Source organism: Macrosteles quadrilineatus, unplaced genomic scaffold, assembly GCF_028750875.1.
Source record: "Macrosteles quadrilineatus isolate MER2022 unplaced genomic scaffold, UCM_ALF_1.0 Scaffold_2__2_contigs__length_208266976, whole genome shotgun sequence".
Classification (NCBI taxonomy): Eukaryota; Metazoa; Arthropoda; class Insecta; order Hemiptera; family Cicadellidae; genus Macrosteles; species Macrosteles quadrilineatus.
The window spans coordinates 87828711-87854798 of NW_026542595.1; the positions used below are offsets into that span (position 1 = coordinate 87828711).

Here is a 26088-nt window from a genome sequence, read left to right on the forward strand (position 1 = left end):
ATTTTTTTTCTTTATAATTGTTTGGTTAATTGTTAATGTTGGCATAAAAAACGACGACTCCCTCAGGTGACCGTCCTTGATGCACAATGTACTATTTTGTTTTGGTTGGTTTTATGTATTACAAAATAGCGTAAACATATGTTTTAAAACACTATATTTTCAGATTTTTCCCCGGGGAAGGCCCCGAACCCCTGGAGGTTCGTTAGACCTATATAATGGGGTTGCCCCTGTTCTAAATTCTGCGGACGCCCATGACTGTTATTGTCTTACATTGTAGACTACTTTTATTTTTAACATTTTAAAATAAAAATTACTTGCTATTATCATCAGCTATTAGAAACTTAAACACAAATAGGCCTAAACGAAACATTAAACTAAGCACGAAATAAATCAGGTAGTGCCTTTTGTAAAATGGTACCTATACAGTACAAACTGTATTTTGTTGAGTCAGTCTTTATGGGGTTTATTCAACAGTGCTGTCCTTTAGACACATTACTTTATTTTCTTATGAAGTTTTAATTTCTTTTATTTTCTCTGGTTTTTTTTTAGCCTCCTTGGTTTTCTTAAACTCTCTTTACATTACTTCTTTTTCTGGTTTCTTGCCCTATAACATCTCTTCTACTGCGTCTTCCTTCTTTCCTTTTGGTAACTTCAGTGAGAGACTTGTTTCCTTCTTCTTCCTCTATGACGTAAAGTACAATATCTCTTGCCGATGCGGAACTAGGGATTTCAGTGACAAAATGCGTGAATGCTTCTGGGATTACACCTGATTACACCCGCTTTAAGTAGTTACATCAAATCCTTTTTCTTGGCGCTGGAAACCGGAATAGGAATAGGCTCGGTGTACTTTGGACTGAGAAGTTGTTGTTCCCAGACAAATGGCGTCTCGGAATCCATTCGTACATCAAGAGTCAAAAACTCGATTTCCTTGTTAAGTTCGTACTTGTATAGAATTTCAAAGGGGTTTGCTTTTTAAAACCCAAACCACTTTACCTTTAGCCAATTCACGGATTCTTTTTTGGTGTTATGTTCTGTTGTGCACAGATGCTGTATGTCCTAAACCTAACCTAATTGTAAAATAAAATGTGGACATACTATAAGAGTTAAGAGTGCACTTGAGATCATCAGATTTTTGGACATACTACAAGATGAAAAACAAATACCAGAGATAGTAGGCCTTGTATTTTCATGCACAATCATTGCAAGTCCAAAGATACTATATCTGTGCTCTAAAGGAGTTTTTCTCTGTTCAGCTGGTACTGCAATCATTGGACATGCTACAAGTGTGCAGGATAAAATTACATCATACCAAAGTGAACACTTTTATTTTGAGAATTTATATTAATTTTTCCTATTGTAATATGGACATACAATATGTGTGATCTGAAAGATGAAGACTACAGCTTTCCAAATATATAAAAATGTCAAAAGTGAAAAAAGTTGGACATACAATGTTTGTGCATATAACCATCGATATGGGAAATTCGCTAAAAACTAATTTAAAAAAACGAGATAAAATTATTTGGCCGGAACGGGTCTCAAACCCGGTACCTTCGCCTTGTGGGCCTCACGCCTAACCTCTGAGCTAACTGTGCTTGTTGATTAGTTTGTTTTTAAGTCGTCAAAGAGTAGCCGACAGGTGCAATGGTCACAATACTTAAATTTTGGATGCTACAGTATAAAATGATTCTGTTATCTGTTTAGGCCTCAAGTAGTTTCAAGTAGGGGTCAAGTAGTTTTTCAACCTACTCCCGGCTGCTGTCAAAGAACTAGAACCAAGGACGTTTGAAAATAAAATTGGGACTTGGCTTAAAAACAACCCCTTCTACACACTTAATGAGTATCTAGAAGCCGACCACTCCTCAATAAAATGAAGTGACCTGCCGCCAAATTTAAATAAAGATCTAAGAATTTAATTTCTCAAAGTTTTTTTTGCTGTAAATATATGTTTTGTTTAGTAATAGTATTGTCGCCATCTATCCAGTTATACCGGTCAACGATGAAGAGAAAAGTATGAAGTATGAAGTAGTTGAATTGTTTTTCTGGTGGTTGGAGTGTATACTAGAATTTGAATATAGATTTTTTAACTACCATTAGATTAGTAGGCTACTGTTATAATTTATTGTTATATAATTAATTAATCTTTCCCCTATAACTATTAAAAATTTGCTCAAATAAATTAAAAATATTGTAAAAAAAAGGAATTATAATTATTATATGTTAAGCAGGTGTTCCCCACTAGTATCACAACATCGTCTGACTACATTTATTATAGATCCAAATTTTTAAAATATTTGTCTTATATTCTGCTGCCATAACATTTATGTACTTTTAAATAAATCAATTGGTTAAAATGCTTTTTAGAATGTTTTATTCTTAAACCCAACGAAGGCCCAACGATTCTTTTATTTGTAGGGCCAACGAATACCAGTTTTTATGTTCATACAGAACAACATATTTTCCAGTTAAGTTGTTACTCTATGCATTTCAATATTCGTCGAATTGATTTTTTTCTATTTCATTCCACACCATTTGGGATTGTACACGTCGTTGTTTACGTCAACCCTACCTACCGCCATTCTTTATTCTTTCTTATTGACACGAAATTGGAGCTCGGGTTTCGGCATTTCGACTTATTATTAGGGTTGAAACTGTTGAAAGGTAGAATTTACCGACCGGGATCTATGTTTCAGGTTTTACTAGGGAAAATAATTTATCGAACCAACTCCATCAACGAATGTTAGGATTATAACATTTTCAATATCAATTGTTGAGTTTTCTTGTATATTAGAGGTTACGAATACCCGAATACGATGCATTCATTTTTAAGTAGAGCAAATGCAATATTAGCTTACACATTAACTGTTTTGGCCTTTCTTACATTCGTATGTTTTATTTCGACACTCTTTATCGACTACAGAACTACATCTAAGATTGAAACAGTGGTGGTTGTTGTGTAAGTATTTTGTAGCCTAGCCTAGTTAGTTTTGGGTATCCTTGGACTATTGGTAGTCTAATTCTTTGTGTCTGACACATAAACAAACAAAACCTTTCAGCTCCAACTTAGTTGGGGACACAGTGCCATTCGGGGTTTTAGGTGGGGAGATTTAAGTTAGGGACATTCCGATTTCACCCCAAATCTTCCAATCGGCTACTTGGTATCGATACCACGAGAATATTGCGAAAAAAGTATCGATTAAGTAAGTTTAAGCTTAAGTAAGTTTATTGAATGAGTACAGTATCGAATCAATTATTTTTTCTATTTCTAAGGCAAGACTAACAGTTGTTAGTCTTGTTACCCTATATGAATGAAAGGTTCTAAGTTACTTAACATTATAGAATATTTACTAATTAGGCCTAACCAAATTTAAAGACTAATGGACTTATGCAGGGGGACGGGGGAAATATACTACACTGATAATGACGTTAGGACAGAAGCTAGGAGGATTAAACATTGTGTTAAACATAAAGTTTATTCCTCCTAGGACAGGAGACAGGACAACGCTTAGGATCTTTATCCATTACAAACTCAGACAACGGAATAGGAATAGTAGGTACTCTGTAAACTGTGCTTACTTACTAACTTAGCCTATTTCAAGTTGTACAGGGTGCGGCAAAAAAACCTCCCTATTTTTAAACGTAAATAAAAAACAGGTTTTTATTTTTTTTACTTATTCTCTAACAAGTGAAGTTTACTTTTACTTAAGTTAGTTTTAAAAAGAATGGGGTAATCTGCCTAGTGTTTGGTAATTTAATAATTTTTTGATTTCATCAGGCCATAGAATTCTTATTTTTATCACAACTGAGTAAAAAAAATACCATATTGATCCTCAGTTAATTCTGTTTCTTTTGATATGAAATTGAACTCTATATAGGCCTAAGTAAAAATTAAGTCCAAAAATTTTTTTCCCTTAAATTTGCACTCTTTACCTAGTGTTTGATAACAATTTCTAGTGATTGGTAACCTAGTCCTACCCAGTGATTGATAACATAGGCTATTTGTTTTTTTTTTTTTTTTACCACTTAATTATACACTTTAAGTAACTAGGCTACATTTATCCTACAAATTCACATTTTAATGTTTTGGTACAAGGAGGTGAGGTGAACATAAATATAAGGTTAGGATTCCAATGTAAATAATGTTACATGAGGGGGCGATTTCAGCACCTTTAGAGGTAGCTTATGGAGTCCCGCAAGGATCTGTCATTGGGCCACTTCTCTTTCTAGTCATGATTAATGACCTTGACAAGACTGGAAATGTTGTATTGTTTGCTGACGATACCACCCTTGTGTCACGAGGACTGCACGTTGATCAGTCTGTAGCGGGAGCAGAGCAACATTTACTAGAAGCTTCAAACTGGTTTGAGGCCAATGGCTTCCAGCTGAATCAAACTAAAACACAGTCTCTTGTCTGCAGTCTGGCCAAACGTGCTCCTCCGAATGATCCAGTGAAGTTGTTGGGATTTACACTTGACCAAAAACTAACCTGGAGTGACCATATAGACCATGTTTGCAGTAAACTATCGAGGGTATGCTACCTGCTTCTAAAACTAAGATATCTGGTCACAGAGAAATACCTGCTGAGTGTGTATCACGCAATGTTTCATTGCCATGTGAGCTATGGTATTTTGCTGTGGGGACACGCACCCATGACCGAAGAAATATTGATCCTGCAAAAGAGAGCTCTGAGAATAATCACCTTCAGCGATGGTTTGGCTCACTGCAAGCCTATATTTGCCAGGCTAGGTATACTTACAGTGTTTAGTCACTATATGCTCGCCTGCATTAAATACGTGTTAGACAATATCGAGGAGTTTCCTACCAGAGCAGCAACACATCAACATCTTACTAGGCATCGTACCCGACTAGATGTCCCTAGAGTTAGGCTGTCAAGGACTCAGAAAGCCTTCAGTAATGGAGCAATAAATATATACAATAAGTTGCCAAACTCCATCCTGCACCTTGAAAAAAGGAAACTCCTTAAGATGGTTACAGCGTATCTCAAAGACAAAGCCTACTACTCGCTGAAGGAGTAGGCCTACTTTGAAGACCCTCTATTAGGCCTAGGCTGAAGTATGCCTGTCCACAGCCTTAGTTTTAATTGTATATATGTGTAAATAAGTGATTTTATATATTTTTTAATGACGCCATCAATCCCCCTTGGGGTAAAAGATGAAGAATCGGTAATAAAGTAATAAGGTAATAAGGTTATATTTAACGCTTAACCTGTCAGGACAACAAATCATATTATGAACGAGTGACAAACATAGGCCTACATCTTTAATTAATGCAATAACAGACCACATCTTGTGAACAGTCAAAAATTGAAAGGTTATTAGGCTAGGCCTATTTAATCTGATTCACTCTCACTTAAAACAAAGGGTTCATTGTCCGAATCACAATCCTTCGAATAAAGATGACAAATAAAATGAACTTAGTCGTCATCCTCGTCGCTCTCTTCCAGCCCAAAGACGTCCAAGTGTTTTTTTAGGTAAACACTTATAATGATAGGTGCCCTTACAAGAATCGCACTCAATCCATCTCCGCCTTATCTGCAAAATAAGTTCAGCTGAGTATCTCTTCATGCAAATCTTGCAGGTCCAGTCTTCTTCCTCATCAAAAACTATTTTTTTTTTGTGGTAGTCTTTGTCTCCATTCCCTTCTTTTCTGTAGTCTGCTTTCCTTTATTTTTTTCTTCCCTTAATTTTTTCCTCTCCATCTTTTTGTCTTCAATCTCTTTCTTATCTTGCCGCCTCTTCTCTTCATAAGACTTCCATTCCTGGGATGAGACTACAGAAGGAAGCTTTACTTTAGGTGCTCTTTTATTTTTCTTTTTTGTTGGAGTTCCAGGCCAGAAAAGGTGCTTCTTAAATGGTGAAGGTACCCCTTCACCATTTGTAGTTGGTGATAAAACTTTGGCTAAAGTTTCTCGAGATGAGGATGGCGTAGCTGAAGTGTCTCGCCGAGCTGCTGAAGTTCCTTGAGAGGTAGATGGAGTCTCACCAACATCCGGAAGGCCCGGGTCGTCCAATTTTTCTTCCTCAATTACATCCATTTCCACATCGACAAAATCTTTAGCCTTTTTCCACAATTGCTGCTCAGGAGTGGGCAACAGTTTTTCAGGTGGGTTTTCAGGAGTCATTTGTCCGCCGGTTGATCGAGTTTGACTCTCAATTATTGAGTCCTTTGCTCTCTTCCAAGTGACATAAAGGTTTTGTGACTTTTCGTCACCTAACCACATAGGAGTGAATTTGACATATGTTTCATGGAACTCTTGTAGTGTATCCTTTCAATAAACTGCTTCATGAACTTTAAACAACAATGGTCAGGGTTTTTCTGTGCGATTTGTCCACTTGTTGAGGGGCCTTTTTTAACAATTGCTGATCAGGTCCTTTTACAACGTTAAGTTTGGAACAATCTAGGATTTCAGGAGTGAAAGGGTAAATGCCGCATGATCTAAATCCATTGACAATGGTTTCTTTCTTCATTGATTGATCTAGCACAGTTTTTAGAAGGGGAGCAAAGTTGAACTTGGTAAGAGGCTCATTTTCTTCCAACAATTTTGACATCCGCCATTCATGAACCTTCAGTGCCCACCCCTGTTTAAGTGGATGAAATATTGCCACATCTAGCACTTGCATAAAATGGGTGGTGTTTGGTGGCAGAGCGATCAAAATGATTTCATTCTGAGAGGAAAAGACGCTCAGGTGATACGTAAAATGGGACCTGTGCCCATCTAAAAACACAACAATATGGAATTTAATTCCCACTTGAGTTTTCAACCATTTCATGAAATAGTTGGCCATATACTCGAAGAAAATTTCACCGTTCATCCAACCGCTTTCTGATTTTGCAATGCTCCACTCATCAGGGAACTTAAGGCTGTTGGATGCCGGGAATCTTTGGCCAGGGTAAACAACTAGTGGCGGCACAACATCACCCTCTGCATTGAGGTTTGCCAAAACTGTTATATTTTCTTTATCATTCCCTCCCTGAACTTCATAGACATTCTTTTTTCCTTTGACACAGATAACTTTGCCTGTTTTTGGACACAACCAAAAACAAGTCTCGTCAAGATTAAAAATTCTTTTGGGATCCTTCAGAACATCGGTGGCGTTGTTATTTTCTAGGTAAGTGGTTATTTCTGTGAACCACTTCCTTACGACTTCTTCCTTCACATCAGCTCTGACTTTAGTTAGCTGTTCAGGTTTACGAACTGAAAGATCGCTATGTCTTTTCATAAAGAGTGAAAACCATTTCTCCCCAAGCTGGCCATTTTGGGTTTTGTCAGCAAGGTTCGTATCTGCTTTGATCATTTTGTTCACAGATAGGATAATGTCTGCCTTTGTCACTGGAAACCCCCTCTCAGCAAGTCCCTTAATCCAATTGACCAACATGAATTCATTATCAGTCCCTAAAATAGGCTGAGGGCCCATTTTTCTTTCTAATGGGGTTTTACCTGACACTTTTAAAGCCAAAGTTGATTGGGGAATCCCAAATGAGTTGCTCGCTGCATTTACAGATTGACCTTTTTGAACAGCGTCCAACGCTTTCAAAAGATCCTCTTGACTGTAAGAGAATTTGGGCTTTTTCTTAGGCGCCATCTGAAAACAAAATACCCCCGCCGCAGCAAACCTGCAGACTAAGCGAATTTCCATTAACCTGATTGGATGTACACTAAAATGCCTCCATAAAAATAGCACATTTATTTCCTATTTAAATATAATTAGTTTAACGAATACTTAGGTTTGCTGCAACAGGGAGGGTAAAAAAGATTGTTTTTATAAAATGATAATAGTTTAGTAAGAAATAAAAGTATTTTCCAAAATCTATCAAAATATGTTCATAAACAAGCAAACTACAACAGTTGACTTATTCTCCATAAGAATAACATGGGAATTTTAAAATTACAATTTTTTTGAATTTTCTCCATAACAATTAGGCGCATAATAACGCTTCAATATACTAAATTATTTGTTTTTTTTAAATGGTTTAAAAAGAAATTGTGAAATTTTGTGTTTTTAGGGTCAAAAATGGGAAAACCCTATTTTTACCCCATAAAACCCCCGTTCCCATAGTCCGATCATGCTGGTTCGCGAACTCATTCAAGTTTATCCTGCCTTACACCTTCAAACCAAATTTTATCAAAATCGGACAAAAATTACTCAAGTTATCGTGCGGATGGACACAAATATATATCTCTATATATAGATATATAAAAATTTGAACGAATGGTGTTTTTGGCCTCTGGGGACATCAAAATGAAAAAGTAAATCGGGCCCGGGCTTAGGTCTTACCATGAGACCTACGGTAATAGCTATTTCCCTATAGGGAAATTCGCTAAAACAACCTTTTAGTGTCTATCCTAGGCCTATCTCTAAAGAGATAAATAGTTTGAAAAGTGTTGCACATAATTTGGATGGAAGGATAGGCCTAGTTTAAAATGTTTACTATATATTATACTGTACTATAAAAAGCCTCATAAAAAGTGGTATTGGATATGCCACAGTAAGTTACGGTAGCCTGAAAGCAAACTTAGGTAGAGATTGGCAAACATTATATACCGTAATGAAAAAAAATAGTATTTGTTTAGTAAGTTAGGGCCTATTATGATGAAGAATATTTTTGGGCATGATTTATTTTCATTTGTAATTTTATTTAAGTTGTCTAACCATTGTAAGGTTCTACTTTAGCTAGAACAAGTGGTTCAATTTTGACTTACCAATCACTAGAAATCCCTATAGGCCTATCCAGTGTATGGTAACAGGTACCAAACACTAGGAAAATCTATGTCTTGCCTAACCAGTCTTTGGTAAGCATTAATTCCTTCTTTAAGGTTAGGTTATGTTGTTGTTTTGCACATGTTATTAAAGAGAATTTTTAGCAGAATAAGCCTATCTAAGAAGTTTAAGGTTATCTACTAATACTAAGGATTATGATGGATATAAATTTACTTACCTCTTAACTTTTTCAACAAAAATGAAGAATATTTTGAGGCAAAACTTTGGTCAACTTCCCTCCAAAACTGAGTAGACAATCACAATAACAAAAAAACAACCAGTTTGTAGAGAAAAATGTGCTCTATCATATGGTATAAAAAAAATTGTTCTATGGTATGTGACACTAGCTGTAAGTTAATAAAAGGGTATTACAAATCATTGGGTGGTTACCAAACACTAGGCGGATTACTGTCTGTTAAGTGGTGACCATGGCTGTTGATACACTGCTGCAGCTACGAACTCTGAAGCTGTCGTGGACTCTCACAAGCATGGCCCCCTTCCCGCGAAATTAATTTGCCAAGAAACATCTGCTGCAAAACGGTCATTGTTAACCGAGCAGTATGAGATGTGGCACCATCCTGCTGAAACCATACATGTTCAAAATCCCTCTCTTGCAATGCTGGTTCAAAAAAATTCTGAATCATGTTAGTATACCTGTGTGAGTTCACAGTAACTGCAACGCTTTCTTCTTCGAAGAAATATGGACCGATGATTTCAAGTCGTGAAATAGATTGCTTGATGTCAGTTGTAGGTTTGACATTATAAGAAGGAAGCGGTTACAAGACATAACCTTACTAATAAAAGGAACGTTCTGTGATTCCTATGTATCCCAGTAATGTTAAGCATTACATTTTTGGTCCTCAAAATCTCCATGTTTATAAATAGGGAGAACCATTTTTTGATCTCTGAGATGATGGAGTTCACCCACTTTCTCATCCTAGCTGTAGCCGATAGATTTGGATTTTCATTCAACTTTTTTTGTATAGGGGGAGGTTGGGAGACTTGACCCAGTTTGTATTTTTTCATTTTTAAATTTTTTTTTGTTTGAATTTTAGATTAATTAACACAAGGAACTCGTATCTCAGTCTTTCATATATAAAATGACTCAATTACAAAATAATTAATAAATGCACGCATATTAACTCAACACAAAATCTAATTCATGAATGTTTACAAAACAAAAACAATAGAAAAACATATGATAGTAAAATAAAATATTTAAAATAGTAAAATAGTAAAATAGTAAAATAAGTAATATTTATAAATGAATTATTAACAGTCTTAGAGAAGACATAACAGTCTCCCCCACTATTTTGAACTTTCAGTGTATTATTATGAAAGCACAAAGTCCTTGTATCGGCCCGGCATTTGCCTTTGTCGCCTTGATCTCTTTTGATTCTCAGGAATATGGCCATTGTTTGTTTCTGTTACCTGAACTTCTGGAACCTCTGAATTGTTTGCTTTGGAAGTTGGCGGTTTTTCGGGAATTGATCGTCCTTCGGGAGTTGACGGTCCTCCGGGATTTGATGTTCTTACGGCAGTTGATGGTCTTTCAGGAGTTGACGGTCTTTCAGGATTAGCTAATTGATTATAAGGAGTAGCAGCCGTAGTGTTTCCTTTGGTGCTGTATTTAGAAGCCCGTGGAACATCAAATATGTGGATTGGTCCAGCCCTAACAACCTTTGGTTTTGGCATCAAAGTAGACCGCAATTGATCAATGTGTCGTTTTATAAGTCGGCTTGACGTATCAAGGGAAACTAGATAGTGTCGAGTTCCCAACTTTTTATTTACCTCTCCAAACTCCCAAACGTTCTTGTTGTTCATGAAGAGACGAACCTGAACTCTCTCCCCCTCATTGAATGAACGTGTAGGAGGAGTTGAACATTTCTAGTTGAAGGTTTTTGTACGTTATGAAAACTAGCATCCATTCGTATTCTTAACTTCCTGCGGAGGTAAAGTTCAGCCGGTGATTTGCCACATGCTAGAGGAGTTGCCCGGTACCGCATTAAGATCTTCTGAACCTTTATTGCCATTGGTATGTTTTCCGAAGCTGTGGATTTCAGGCGGTTCTTCAATGTTTGAACAGAGCGTTCTGCTAAGCCGTTTGTTGCTGGGTGTCCTGGAGATATGAATTTCTGGAAAACGCCATGCAATTTGCAATAAGCTTGGAATGTATCACTTTGAAAAATTGAGGCATTGTCAGATACCATAACATTCGGGTAGCCGTGTGTAGCAAAAATTTGTTCAAGTAGATGTATGGTATTGGAGCTGGATGGTGCATCTTTGATTACTTTTATCTCCGCCCATTTTGATCTAGCATCAATACACACGAGGAAGTTGAAGCCTTGAAACGGTCCTGCGTAGTCAATGTGTATTCTTTCCCAGTTCTCTTTTGGGATTTCCCACGGGTGATTGGGAGCTATGGGCGGATTTGACAGTGTTAGTGCACAATTTTCACATCCTTTCACAAGATGCTCAATGTCCTTGTCAATATTTGGCCAGGAAACATAGTGCCGTGCTAGCTGTTTCATTTTTGTGATTCCAAGATGACTTTCGTGAAGTTCATTTAGAATCTTGTTTCTAAGTAGTGATGGAATGTAAACTCTTTCTCCCCGGAAAATAATGTTTTCGTCCAAAGTAAAATCAGAATTAGTTGAATTGGTGAGTAGGTCTTTCAAAATCTTAGAGAGCACTGGATCTTTGGCTGTCTCATTCTTAATGATTTCAGCTGTGATTTCATGGCTTGAAATTTGAAAAATAACTTGGCTGCAGATTTGATGTACCTCTTTTCCGAATTTCTTGTCTTTAGTAGAGTGAGTCTATGTAAGAGGAGCTCTTGAAAGACAATCCACGTTTTAATTTTCCATGCCCTTTTTGAACACCAACTTGTAATTGAAACCTGACAGATATGATGCATTTCTGAGTAAACGAGCTGAAGTCATTTGTGGTAGAGCCTTGTCATGTCTGAAGATCCTAGATATGGGCTGATTATCTGTTACAAGTTGAAATTGACTCCCGAATAAGTAATAATAGAAGTGGGAGACACCAAAAAGTATGGCCAATGCTTCCCGGTCTAGTTGACTATAGTTACATTCGGCATCAGTGAGTGAACGTGAGGCATAAGCAATTGGTCTTTCCATTCCATCAATTAATGCTCTGCAATGAGTGCAAGAGAAAACGTTTTTTTTTTTTTTTTTTATTTGACCTCTTTGAACATAGTCTTTTTTACCCGGCATCATTTTAGATACCATGTCTTCCTCATAATTTTTGTAATGGCGAGTGCTTCTTTAACTTGAACCACAGAGAAGTAATATAAACAGAGTTAATATCTGTGTTGCGCGTAATCCGTGTCCCGATGTTGTCCCCACTGGACGTAGTTCACAGAGTATACAACAGGTCGCGACAGCGCTGCGCTACGCTCACTATTCCGCTGTCAGCCACTGAACAAAGTACAAGTTAGGGGATTAAGTGTCGTTCCAATAATTATCAAGACCTTTATTTGAAACCTATTCCGATAAATGCAGAATGAAATTAGCTTTCCAAAGATACCAAATATGGTATTAATATTTTATAAACGTGTTCTCGTAAATCTACTTGTTAGAACTGTTCCGTTTCCCACAGGGACAGTGTAAATTAGGCCTAATTGCTTTATAGGTGCAATGTTAAAATAGCTGAGAGGTATAAATAAATAGGCCCTACTTAATGATTTGATGCAGACAGTGACCTTTAATAAGTAAGTGATTACCTTATTTATACGGAGCACTATAGCCTACAGCAGTTTTATAATTAAAATAATACAAAATGTAAATTGAATGGTTTGAACATAGTCTAGGGCCAGGAAATTTTATCTTTGCTATGTTTTTGCTATTAAATTCTAAATAAATTTTATCTTTGTATGTTTTTGCTATTAAATTCTAAATATGTATTATTTGATAAGTTTTTAAAATATAGCCTATTCAACTTTTGAGTTCAAACTTTTAATTCAAACTGGCTGGGTAGCTGAGTGGTTACAGTGCTCGCCTACTAATCAAAAGGTCGCCGGTTCGATCCTGAGAAAAGTCAGTAGCTTTTTGATGGTTCGAAACTGGACCCAGCTGATCTTAGTAAGTAACAAAGCTACACAGATCATCTCACACCATTCTACACTCATCCTTCACTCATATTTGGGTTAAAATACACACCTTAGTGGCGTCCCCATCTTAATGATTGATAATTGATAATTGATAAAAACTTTGGGTACATGAATTACAAAATGTTAGCGCAGAAAGAAAAAAAGTTTCAAAGTAAATTACACACTTGAATGATATTCTAAAGAGTTTAAAATAATGAACTATCTTGCTTATACAGTTTGCTCTTGATAATCTGACAGTTACGGGACCGGTGGGGGGGGGGGGGGGGGGGTGTTGGATTACCAAAAACGTCGAATTACCAAAGGTTAGCTTTATTTCACTGAATTTAACTGCATACGTTAAGATAAACCAGTTTTTAATACATATCGCATACTATTTAACTGTTATGGGTGTCAAATAATCAATTTAGGCATTACATATTACACAAAAAAAATAAAAATTATTGCATATCAAAATACAAAAAACAGTACAGTATACAGTAAATCAAAACTAAAATACTATGTAGTGCTCCGTTTTTTCTAAATACAGTACAATACTGTACTGTAACTACGGTGTAGGCCTACACATTTACGGGTTGAAAAAATCAGTGATAGTTTTTTGTTTCTTTTTACGCAAACAGTCTGTCATTGCATTTTCTTGAATGTGTCTTAACATTAATACGTTGTTCAAATCAAGTCCACGCTCTTCACACCAGCGAATCAAAGTGTTTGCAGCCAACATAGCTTCGTCACAGCTGATCGTGTATTTTGCCTCCACGGCCTCCTCAATAGTGTCGTCTTGTCCATTAGATGTGACTTCCTGTATTATATCTTCATCTGTTAGGTCAGCACACAGGTTGTCGTCTAATACCCATCTTCTTAGGTCTTCTGAAGATTCTTGTGAAACGTTAATATCATCGCAAAGTGTTAGTGTATCCTCCACAACTCCGTTGTCATCTTGACCTTTGTCATTTCCATAGTCTTTCTTCACAGAAAACGTACTACTATAACCCAGAATGCCAACCGCATGCTAAAACGCATTAAGCGTTTTGAGAGAGCTTTGTCTGTCAATCCATAGGCAGCGCCACCAGCGTTGCCATGCAATAGCATACCCTTGAGGTTGGATTGACGTGTTTTTCACTCAACTTCACGTTAAGGCGTGCTTTTACTGTTATGTTATTTTCCTACCTTTTTGTCAAGTGTAAATAGTTGTTGTATGTGTTTCCATTCAGCGACACTGTCTTTAAACTTAATTGATTTGGCTTCCATTAATCTGTTTCTAATGCTTTTGATGAGGTGAGGAGCATCATAAACGGCATAGATCTTGTGTCCATCAATTATTAATTTAGGGTCGTCTGTTGTTACTTTTAGAAGAGATAACGCTTTTCTATTTGGTGCTCCCTGATCACACACAATTGCCCGTACCCTAAGCCCCGTAGCTAGTGTTTTTGAAACTGTATTCTTCAAAATACATTAATACTTCCGTGTATTCTTCAAAAGTGGGAAACTTGTGCTTGATGTTTGTTCATTAAGTTTCTTTCTTGGACGAATGGTTGACAAGCAGACTCTCATATCTTCTTCCAAAGACTTAAGTTGAGAATGGGTTTTGGTCTATATTGCGTTCATTGATGAGAATGCAGCTTCACAAATGTACGAAGTAGAAAAGGGAAATATTGCTTTCATGGCCTTCTTTGAAATTAACGGATACTCCTTTAGCAAAGGAATCTATAAAGATGAAATATCAATATTAACTTTGGTTTTCTTCAGTTTTGATTCTGCTTCCGCATCTTCAACTAATTTGGAGTACTGTAGCTTTAAACCACGGTCATTTTTCAAGTCAATCAGCTCACTCTCTTCATCATTTCATCTTTTTTTTTAATAAAAATAATAAATAAATCAGTCGTAAACAATGCAGTCTTGTAAGCAGCTTCAATGAAAGGATTTCTCACCCAGTCCATTGAGGAAATATCAAGGGATGAGAAGTACTTTTTATATTTCCTTCAAACAGGCGCAGACTTTTCAAAATTAGCCTGGAAAAAGTTGAGTTTTTTGTCAGTTCAAACATGCCCAAGGTTCCATGTTTTTCAATTTTAGTTATCCACATCGAAAGCTTCTGCTGGAAAGAACTTATTTCGTCAGTGGAAGTGAGAATGTTTTCTTGCTTTCCTTGCATGCCTTTGTTCAAAAAATACAATTTCCCAAATATGTCAGCCAAAAAAGCTACTTTCGCACACCAGTTTTCATTACTAAGAAAATCAGCATACTCAGATTCTTCATAAGTAAAAAATATCAATAACTCATCTCTAAGTTCATAAAATCTTTGAAGGACACGTCCTCGTGATAACCATCTCAGTTCTGTGTGTAGTAATAGCTGGGTGTACTCAGCATCCTTAGCAGAACACAAACTGTCAAAAAATCTGGACTTCAAAGGCCTACTCTTGATGAAGTTAACCATTTTTATAACAATTTGCAAAACATCATTCAGCTCAGGTACCAAAGACTTGGCAACTAGAGCTTCCCTGTGAAGAAAACAATGTGTAAAAATAATATCAGGATTTTCTTTCCTAACCAGGGCCAGAAAACCTGTTATATGGCCAACCATTGCAGGACAACCGTCTGTGCAAACGCTCAAACAATTCTGCCATGACAAACTATTAGCGGAGAAATAATTGTTCACTAGCAGAAAAATATCTAGTCCAGTTGTATTTCCAGGAAGTTCTTTGCAAAATAAAAACTGTTCAATTAACTCACTTTCACAAATAAATCTAACAAATGTTAGAACCTGAGGTTTCCTGGTAATATCTGTGGACTCGTCCAACTGAAGAGCAAAAAAATCTACTGTTTTAAGAGTTTTTAATAACTTGAGCTTCAACGTCTTTGGACATGTCTTCAATGCGCCTACTTATTGTATTGTCAGACAATGGGATTTTCCTAATTTCTTTTTCACATTCCTCACCAAACATAATTTTAACAATTTCACAGCAAGCTGGTAAAATTATTGATTCAGCTGTTATGTGTGATTTCATTTTTTTAGCAACTAATTCAGCTACAACGTAACTGGCCTCCTGTGCTTTTTCTGATACAGAAGAGAGTTTTGTAAATGTTGAAGCCTGTACGGATTGATTTAACAAAAGTCTTTTAAAATATTCAACCGGTTTTTCAGCAGCAAAAGCATGCTTCGTAACTAAATGTCACTTCAACTTACTTGGTACCATAGCTTCATTTGACAGCTGGTCACTACAAATTAGACAACGGGGTTTCGGCTCTTCTCCACCAGACGACGTAAACCCGAATGACAAGTAGCTGTCATGGTACTGACGAAACTTAACCGATCCACCATCGTTACGTTCGTTATGTTTTCGTTTTGTAGGCCTACTTGCCATAACTGTTTTGTTTCCACTAACGTCAGCACTACTAGTCTGTTCACTTGAGTTAGAACAGGTATTAACATCGTTTTTCTTTGTTAAATAACGATCCATGTCACACAAAATCAATACTAACCAAGTACAAAACAACACTAGCACTGACAGGTTAACTGACAATGAGTATTCTGTTCTGTTGCTATGCTATCGCTTCTCTACGCCTAGCGCTTACTAGTGGATGATTAGTGAACTATTGGAAGGCAGATATGCCGTGCGCTATCGAATTCTACCGGGAAAGATTCAAACTATTAGTTAATGTTAGAAGCGGAACGTAATGAATGGTAAGGAGTGAAGTGTCGTTCTAAACAAGTCACTAATATGTCTTCTAAATCGTCCTCAGATTCATTTTCAATAATTTCTTCTAGCACACTCTCAGAAAGTCCGGCATCATCACAAAATCTAACACCACTTGAAACTACATTTTGTATAAAGGTGTTTTCACTTGTAGGGGACGTTTAAAGTTTTTTTTCTTCTCATATTTATGTCAAGATATAATTAAAATAACCATTAAAAACATCATTCACTACAAAACAATCGCTTAGTATGAATCTCAAATCTAACCATCAGAGAATAACACACGTTATACTACATAGCCAATGTAAACAAAAACACTGGTAGGACTGAAGAAGATAAAAAAGCCAGCTGGCAACTGTCAGAAAGGCCATCAATGAGTGTTACCATGAAGCCTTATAGCACAGCCACCTCTAATACAAGGCCGCGACGTTCGAACTGGCAACGCCGCAATCACACCCCCTCTGCGTCCGTGTTTATTTGCTTGTAGGCCAATCTCGTACAATGAATGTGAAAATGTCTTGCAAAACTCCCAATTACAAATGAAAGAGTAAAATTTAAAAATAATATTGTTTAAATAAAATAACTTTCAATTTGAAATAATATTATTATTGTTTTAGCCTACCTGACGAACCATTGTCTTAGCTACGACAAAATTTTAAGTTTCCTTTTCTTGTTTGAAGGCCTACTGACTGAATCATTAATTTTTTTGGAATAGTTATTTAGCAATACGTTTGCCATTGTGGAAACAATCTCAGAAGCTAGGCCTTCATATGGTTTTCCACATTCATTGCATTTCTTAATCAAATTTACATTCAGACTGGGGTCAGACTCTAATGCTATCATTGTAAGATGGCGTAGTACTTGTTTTTGGTTAGTACTAGAAAGAAATATTTCTTCGTATGGCTCACATATTAGAGTATTCATTATCCCAATTGCATGTAAAGATAAGTTAACAACAAAATCTGAAGGCACAGAGAGCCCACCTCTGTTTATTTCTTTAAAGTACTCGTCATTTAAGTTATCATGTTCACTTAAAAGCAGCTTAGAACAACTTTGGCATTTAGTGTTGTGCACCAACTTAAAGCTAATGTAACCTGAAACGTACAGAAACCCCGATTTATCGAATTGGACACTATCTAAGTAATCTAATTCCAATACTTCATACAGGGTGTCTACCAACCGGGAAATCCGGGAAAACCGGGAATTGTACTTAATTTTTTACTGGCCATGAAATGTACGGGAATTGTCCTTAAATGCCAGACTATGTCCTTAAATTTTTAATGGGCCATAATTTTATTGATCGCTAGTTGGTTAGGAGCACATTAAAGGTTTATCAGATGTTTGTTTACATTTTCATAATTTATTACTAGAGTTATTATGCAATAAAAATCCCATTAGCAATTTCAAACCCATTAATATTTTATCACGACAATCAAGTGTCAAGTCAAGTACTTCCAAGAACTGTTGACTCAGTTATAGCTCATAAAAGTTGTATCAATTTTATTCCTTTACAACTTCTTTTTTTATTACTAGGGTAATTATTATGAGACCCCAAACCTATTTTATCATGAAAATAATAGCTTTATAATGGCTGTTAAATTTTACTTCTTACCTGTACTTTGGCTTGAAGATTCAATTTGCCGCGGCCATTGCCTAGTGCCATAAAACTGTTTATGGTTTCATATAAAACATGTAAATAATCTACAGTTTTATTTTGTAAGTTAACCCATTTTTTATGGATATTTGATCTTTTATTTGACAAAACCACAAGCAATGTTGTTTGCATTAATGTTTTATCACTATGTAGGCCTGCTTGGTTTCAAATTATGTCATTGCATTTTCTGTATCTTTGTCTTATATTGTTGGCTATTCAGGTTTCAATGTTTTTTGTTTCCCATATATTTATTTATTAAGTTGTATGCTTTAAGCAATCTAAATCTTATGAACTAGAATGATGATAGTGACTTTGCTGCTATTATAACCTCATTGTTTGTTACCCAGTTTATATAGGCCCTCCTAAATAATTAGGTCTAGGCCTGGGTATTTTGATTCTTGAAAGAGCTGTAAAATATATTAAGAAAATGTAATTGAGCCTAGATAAACAACTAATGATTGCTATGTGTCTATATTAACTTTGCAAATGAAAATACAATAATCTTACTCTGTGCTTATTGCTTATTGGTAGCCGCTTACCATACCTTGATTTTGTACTAAGAACTGAGTAACAATATGCATTAAAGATTTTTTTTCAAAAGTAGTCGAGAGCCTAACGTTGTGCCAGGGCGAATCATGCCAAATTAATCCGCCTGGATCGGATAAGCTATGTTATGAAGTTTACGTGACCGATGGAGATATTTGTCGCTATCGCAGGAGACAATGATTGCGTTTCTCTGTTACACTATAAAAGCTTTACCTAAAGGTAGGCCTATACTTTTTTACTTTCAATAAATTTCTATTTTGAAATTTTAACTCTTATCTATTGTTATTTACTGTTCTCTCTGGTACAAGTACAGTTAATAACAAGATTAATACAGTTTGACAAATCAGGAAAATTATTCGGTAGGCCTAATGACACCGACAAAGGTTACGGCAAAGTGTCCTTAAATGTACGGGAATTGTCCATGAATTTTTTATCCAGAATGTAGTAGACACCCTGTCATATAACTTGGAATCTATTTCCGTCGTCACATTTCCCTGAGTAACAGAGTCCTTACATTCTAGCTCCTTTAAATTTGCACATAATGCTACTTCCCCATATTTAGAAGAATGCAAACCAAGTAAACTTTTTACCCGTATCTTTCTTTCTGCTTCATATATCTGAATTACACTTATGTTATAATTCCCTCCTGCCATTTGGCGATACTGGCCAAACCTAGATTCAATATTGTCAGTTTGAAATTTACCTGTTAGAATGTAAGGTACTTGTATGTCTACTAAAATGTAATTTATGAGTTCTTTCATTGCTAATGTGGTGTGCTTTAGTGCGTTGTATGTATCTTGAGTTAAAAACCCTGCTTCATTTTTTGAGGCATACTCTTTCCATGAGTCCAACCATGCAAGGAAATTTTCAAAAAAATTTAATCGCTCGTCACTTATTGAGGTAAATGGTTCCTTTAAAGGCTCTCTCTTTAAAATAAAGATGAGAGGACGTTTTGCGTTCATGATTGACCACCAAGTAAAGATTATATGATCAAAGAAAGCTGTTCCAATAAATACATGTTTCTTTAAAGCCGAAATTGTTGTTTCATTGAAAACATTTACTACTAGATTGACTTTCTGTCTTTCGAATGAATTAGGGTACAATGTTTTGTGATTGAGGTGAGGTGCAGATTTCACCAACATTGAAGATTCTTTTGTATGTATAGTTCTAAGATCACTGAACTTAGCAGTAATAACATTATCACTAGTAATACTATCATTAGTAAGAGATTCACTAGATTTCCCTAAGTTTTCCCAAAAAGGAACACAAAAAGTCTTATCAATATCTTTCAAGTTTATCCAATTGTTCCTAATGCATTTGAAAATGTGCACTGTATCAAATAAAACATATATATTTTAGTTTGGTTTCCAGGAAATTCAAAAAACAACTCAGATGTTGAATCTTTAGTAAGATTGTTGAACATTACTCTGTTCACCCTGTTATTGTCACTTAGTAAAGCTAATACAGTTAATCCACTATCAACTACTTGTTTAATAACATTTTTAGCTGTGTCTGCTAAAAACGATCCTGTAAGTTGTTTAACTGGCACTAACCTGGCAACTTCCTTAAAATTACCAAAACAAGAACTTACTAAAAAGGCTACAACTGTTTTTGCAGTTTCAGCTCTATCGTTAGAGGCAATACCATATAATTTTCCATTTTTATAGTCAACACTCTCTCTAATATGTATTTCATCAACTTGAATATTAACATATTTCTGAATTGCTGTCAAGTCTTTAACAAGATGTTTAAACAAATTGTTTGTCCCGTCTTCATTAGTAGTTGATACATTAAAAGAAGTGCACATTTTTTCTAAATATCTAGGGTGAGGTAGACATAGGATGTTATTCAATCTTATGCTATTATAACATTTAGCAGATTGCATGTATATTAAAAATGCTCTTAATACAGTTTCAACTGTATACTTAGGCTTATTCAAAAATACCAAGGTAAACTGATCTCATAAATTCTTGAGAATTTGTAATGGATCTTTATTTTTACAACTTGTGTTTTCATCTTGCTCTTCCTCTAAAATATTAATTAAATCATCAAATGTTGTATCGATAGTTTTAATTAATGAATTCTTATTGCTTCTTAGGTTTTGCGAGTTCTTACAAAATTTAATAAGCTCTACAAATTGACTCCACTTTTCCAAGATAGAAGTAGGTAAAAGTGGGGCGGTACTTTTTTCATCCAATACATTTTTATTGGGAATAATGCCCCCGTTTTTGTGCACTTCAATACTAAGGTCCTTATTTACTCTGATACTGAAAGTTATTTTAGGTGCCTTAGAAATATCAATATCATAAACAATACAACAGTTATCATTCTTAAAAACAGATAACTTACTGCAGTCAATTTTAGAAGGAAGGTTGTTGCAAAATGAAGTAAAGTCCCCGACTTCGTTTTCCTTTGTTAGTCGAATTTCTTCATCCTTTTGACTCTTTTTTATCCTGTTACATTCCTCTTGCCTTCTTTCTTCAGGAGTCTTTCTCTTTGTCGTTTTTCGTGTGTCACTAAGATACGCAGGTAAATTAGGAAAAATCCTAGGCACAGCATTCTCACCTAAAACTGGCTTCTCACGTCTATATTCGCACCAATCACCGTCTTTATTCTTGTACTTTTCTACTAAACTAAGGTCATCTTTGTGAAAATGTTTCACGCAGACACGAGACCTCTTTGAAGGTGTCCAATCTGAACGAGGAATAGCGCGAATCCACTGTTGTTTACGCACCGGATCACTTGGAAACACAAAACACTGCGTGTATCCTTCAGTTTTAATCGAGCTCTCGTAATTGCTCTTGCATCCAGGAACAACACATCTATCTGGCATGATTCACTAGCAAGTTCAATGCCATAACTTAACGATTAAGGGTAGTAGAACGTGAATAAGTGTGTCGGTACGCGACTCCTCCATTTACTGTAATGGTAAGACGGCCGCGCGTCAAGACACCAATGCGACGTTGCCACGTTTCGCTCGCCGCGGCCTTGTATTAGAGGTGGCTGTGCTTATAGTGTCTAAACTACTCCTAAACAAAGAATTGAGGCATTTGGATCTGTGAGAAGCCAGTAAATTGACAAAAACGAGATGGCAGGCTATTATGCTTTTTGTATGTACCTATTATGTATTTTCCACCGGTCATGAGCATGTTTTACTGCGGGGTCTATTACGGCCGCCGGCCTTAAAAAGGTTAACATCCAATCCCAGGTACATGGTACATCACTTTATATTTTAATCATATTTTCTTGAGAGAGTCTAGTGGCTAAGGTGACACACTTTTAGTAGTCAACATTATCTGTTATAGACTTTGGTTAACTTTATATGGATTAAAAGCCTTTAGCCACAATCACTTTTCCTGTTTTGGGGCAAACATATACTTGTCTCATCTTTGTTCTAGAAATGTGAGATGGGCTTGCAAGAGCTTCTAAATCTCTCACCATCCTACTTCTCCTTAGTTTGGAGTAGGCCTATATAGGTTAATTAATTACATAAATACATCATGCTTTACATACATCCTTTTTTGTTTAGTATGGTTTTGTATTATGTTTTAGGAAAAATGTACCTGATTACAGTGCGTCAAGAGAGAAGAACGACCTAGGCTACCTGACATTCAACTTGAAGACTGATATCCTTTTCTGAGACTTCTTGACTAAAAATATTGGTTTTAGTAGTTTATAAATATTTTTTCAAAGTTTGCTACATTGTTCAAAGACAAACAGTTGGAAATAGCTGAATATTGATTTGACTTGCAAAGAGCCCACCCATCTCATCACATTTCATCCAAGCCAAGTAGGTCTAGTTTCTTTTGAAAAGACTTGTTCCAAATTCCATGTCACAGAAAATTATAAACCAACAATTTTTTTTTTGTGTGAATTTAATGAATAAAGCAGAACTGACAAACATATAAAAATTATGAACTGTTCAATCTGTCTTGTAAAGAATATGTCTGAATTCTTTATGGCCAATGGTCCGTTTGAACAATTCCAGTACTAAACCTAACACCTTATGTGTTCTTGGTCACCTGCTCACAACACTTTTCAAGCACAGCCTCAGGCCTTTTTTGCATTAAGAGTAGTTCAAAACATATAAATTTAGATAGCTATCGTTAGTGCATTTATTTTTAATTTTTATTAAGATTCCATTATCATATTCTTACATTTTTTGTAAAGGGAACCGTTAAAACATTGATACATTTATGCAACGAGCATTGATCAAGGAATTCCCATCACTCTGTTTCCTTTGAAGTAAAAATCACAAATCTGGTAATAAATTTGAATTGGCTTGTAATTTCTCTCCAACACAGATCTGATCGCAGAGCGAACTTCACCAATGGTGGGGTATTTAAGTATTTATTTACTAAGTAATGTTAATTGTTTTTGTATAAAATTAATCAAATTTAGAATTAGTTGTTGAAAAAATATATATAGGTATTTTATTGCAAGATGATTCCATTTTAAATTTATTACGCCTATAGTTTCCTTAATATCTGTGTACATCTCACTCATCTTTTCAACTGGAATGTGAAGCAGCTGTTCTTGTATCTGACAGCAGAATATACAACTTCCAACAATGTTCTCAATCAGGTAAGTTTGTACGTTCACATGTGCCTTACTTATGTATTAATTACAGACTTTAAAATATATCACATCTATAACCTATTATGGGGAGCGAGCTGGCGTAGTGGTTAGAGCGCGGGACTTCAGTCCCTGAGGTCCCGGGTTCGATCCCCGCCAAGTCACCAATGGATTTTATCTAAGTGATAATGCCGCAACCCCTAGGTCTAGCCTGAAGTAATGTGAAAAACAATCCCAGGCTCGTGCCTAGCGTCCTTAGGAAAAAAAACCTATTATGTTATTAAAGTGGTGCAAGTTCAGGCTTTGGTCATGATTAGGGGTCAAAATCACGAAATGGGATAGTTTTAAAAAACATTTTTTTAATTTTTTACTAATTAAAAAAAATATATATTTTTAGTAAAATACAATAAATAGTTTCATAATATATGCATCCAAGTTAGCAGCAGAGCTATTTTTGTTGTATTTTTCATTTTACAGGTGTTTTTAATGAGTGATGCAACTGAAATTTTAGCACCCGGTCACACCTTTTAAAGTTACCAAAAAAAAAAAAAAAAAATTCGATGAGCAATTTTAAAAATAAAGTCATGGTTGTATTCAATAGACATATTGTCAATGTATAAAAGTATTATTTATCCTTAAACTGTACAATTGACGTTAATAACCTTAAAAAGAAATGTTGTATTTTGAAATTTGTGTAATCAATACCACAAGTTGTGAAAAGGTTAGTAAAAATAAATAATTGTAATGAAAATTCACAAAAACAGCAAGCAACAACTTAAGTTGATAAACTAAAATCAAAATGGTATACACTTTGGAAATATAAGAGTGAAATGAAATACATTTCATTACCGTGACCGGAATGGAGCAGCTGTGACCGGACTGAAATGGCCGTGACCGGACTGAAGTGGCCAGCAGCGTTGATTTATTTTCACATTCAATTCTCCATTTTTTTTTAAGACAATCAATATTGTATAATTGGGGATAATGACTGAGAAAGAATACATGAAACAATGAAAGTTTTTATTTGTTTATTACTGCTTCCACAATTATTTTTTTGAAAATTTTAAAATAGGTTACTACATTGGTCATTAATCCTAAAATGGCCTCAAGCGACTAGTTTGGGAATGTCATAGTTAAATTTTCAAGCTGTCTTCTTAAACTTTGTTGAACACGTAATCGTCCTCAAAATACACAAAACATTTGTACTAAGTTCAATGTTTGTAGGCCTGTCAATTACAGTACAAAACATTTATTTATTAAAAAAAAGTTAACAATTTTAGTTGAAAGGCATGAAAACACTTTAAGACATTGTCCATTTTTACATTTTTACACATTGTCCAAAGGAGCCTCAGAAAACTTATAAATAATATGATTCCCTCGTAATATCATTGTTGGCATTGGCAGCACTTTGACAACTTGGCTAGAGCTCACAAAAGAAACATCACTTTCATCGGGGGAAAAATCAACCCCGGCGTATTTCTCACATGACTTCATAAACATGACTTCAAATTCTTCATTTATAACTTCAGTTTGGCTAATTGCCACAAAGCCCTGGCCTCTCGAAGTGCTTGGTCCCGCATGGCTGATCCTGATTAAGAGAAAAGTTCCTATTGTGATCCCCATTGCATGTGGTAAATCGACGTTTTCTTCACCTGAAAGTAAAACCATCTGACTGAAAAACATAGTAAACCATCTAAAATTCAAAAGGAATTAAAAATAATTTCTATTACATGAATTCAGCGTCCATGACTTCCTGACTGATGGCTAGTATTAATCTTCTCTGTGAACAATGAAATAAATTGTAAAGAACTTATGATTTTAGCTTTTTTATTATTACTGTAAACCAAAATGTGTATATGTATTTTTACTTTGGTTTAATAAATTTTATTTAATTACCTGGATTCACTGGTTCAAAAACGTCAACGTCATCTTTAAGAACGCCATTGTCATCTTCAAGAAAGTCAACGCCATTATCAAAAACTTCAACCCCATATTCAGGCACGTCCATGTTCTTCATATCGTAGAAGGACGTTTCTTCAACTTCAGGCATGTAGCAGTCGTCACTGTCAGAAGACCAGACGTTTTCAACCTTCAGCTTGCGTTTTAACACGGGTAGTTCAGGAAAGACCTCAAAAAGTCTGTAGTGCTTGCACAGGCTGGCCATGGGACATGTGAAACATGACAGCATGTTTCCATACATTTTCCCTCCTTTAACAAAAGTTATTTGAGTTATACCCTCAATTGGTGGAATAACGTTCCAACTTAATTGTTTTCAGAATTCATTGTCCTACTTCTGGATATTGCTTTATATTAATTAAATTATTATTGTTACCTTACAATATCCGTTTGGTGTTGGTGGATAAACAACTACATGTTTCGTGGCGACTGCCACATCCTCAGGTTATTCTCTTCTTAGATTCGTCATCAATTTAAAACATAAAACACAGAACACACGTAGAAAAACACATTACATTAAACATTTATTTTGATACCGTCACGGTGCGTGCACGCATTTGGTCGGGCCGGCGAGTCGCCGCCGGCCCGACCAAATGCGTGCACGCACCGTGACGGTATCAAAATAAATGTTTAATGTAATGTGTTTTTCTACGTGTGTTCTGTGTTTTATGTTTTAAATTGATGACGAATCTAAGAAGAGAATAACCTGAGGATGTGGCAGTCGCCACGAAACATGTAGTTGTTTATCCACCA

The 26088-nt window shown here is 35.7% G+C and overlaps 2 protein-coding genes across 3 annotated transcripts in view; one reads left to right on the top strand and one right to left on the bottom strand.

The window, feature by feature from the left end:
• The first annotated feature begins 2562 nt into the window (after nt 1–2562).
• The window catches only part of LOC128986787 (signal peptidase complex subunit 3-like), a 29756-nt gene continuing 6230 nt past the window's right edge, over nt 2563–26088 (top strand). Inside the window, exons 1-3 of one of the 2 annotated variants that reach the window (XM_054407309.1) lie at nt 2563–2956; nt 22378–22430; nt 23300–23388. In XM_054407309.1, the coding sequence (XP_054263284.1) occupies nt 2814–2956; nt 22378–22430; nt 23300–23388 (285 nt within the window). In that variant the 5' untranslated portion in view covers nt 2563–2813. Of the gene's footprint in view, nt 2957–22356; nt 22431–23299; nt 23389–26088 lie in introns of both variants that reach the window. The other variant, XM_054407308.1, reaches the window with a different exon arrangement.
• LOC128986786 (52 kDa repressor of the inhibitor of the protein kinase-like) lies at nt 20506–21775 on the bottom strand. Its single transcript, XM_054407307.1, has one exon. The coding sequence runs from the start codon at nt 21635–21637 to the stop codon at nt 20765–20767; it is 873 nt and encodes a 290-aa protein (XP_054263282.1). The 5' UTR covers nt 21638–21775; the 3' UTR covers nt 20506–20764.

What these genes read in the sequence shown, in the direction of transcription:
- LOC128986786 (XM_054407307.1), bottom strand. Translation starts at nt 21,637, where the DNA reads ATGCCAGATAGATGTGTTGTTCCTGGATGCAAGAGCAATTACGAGAGC.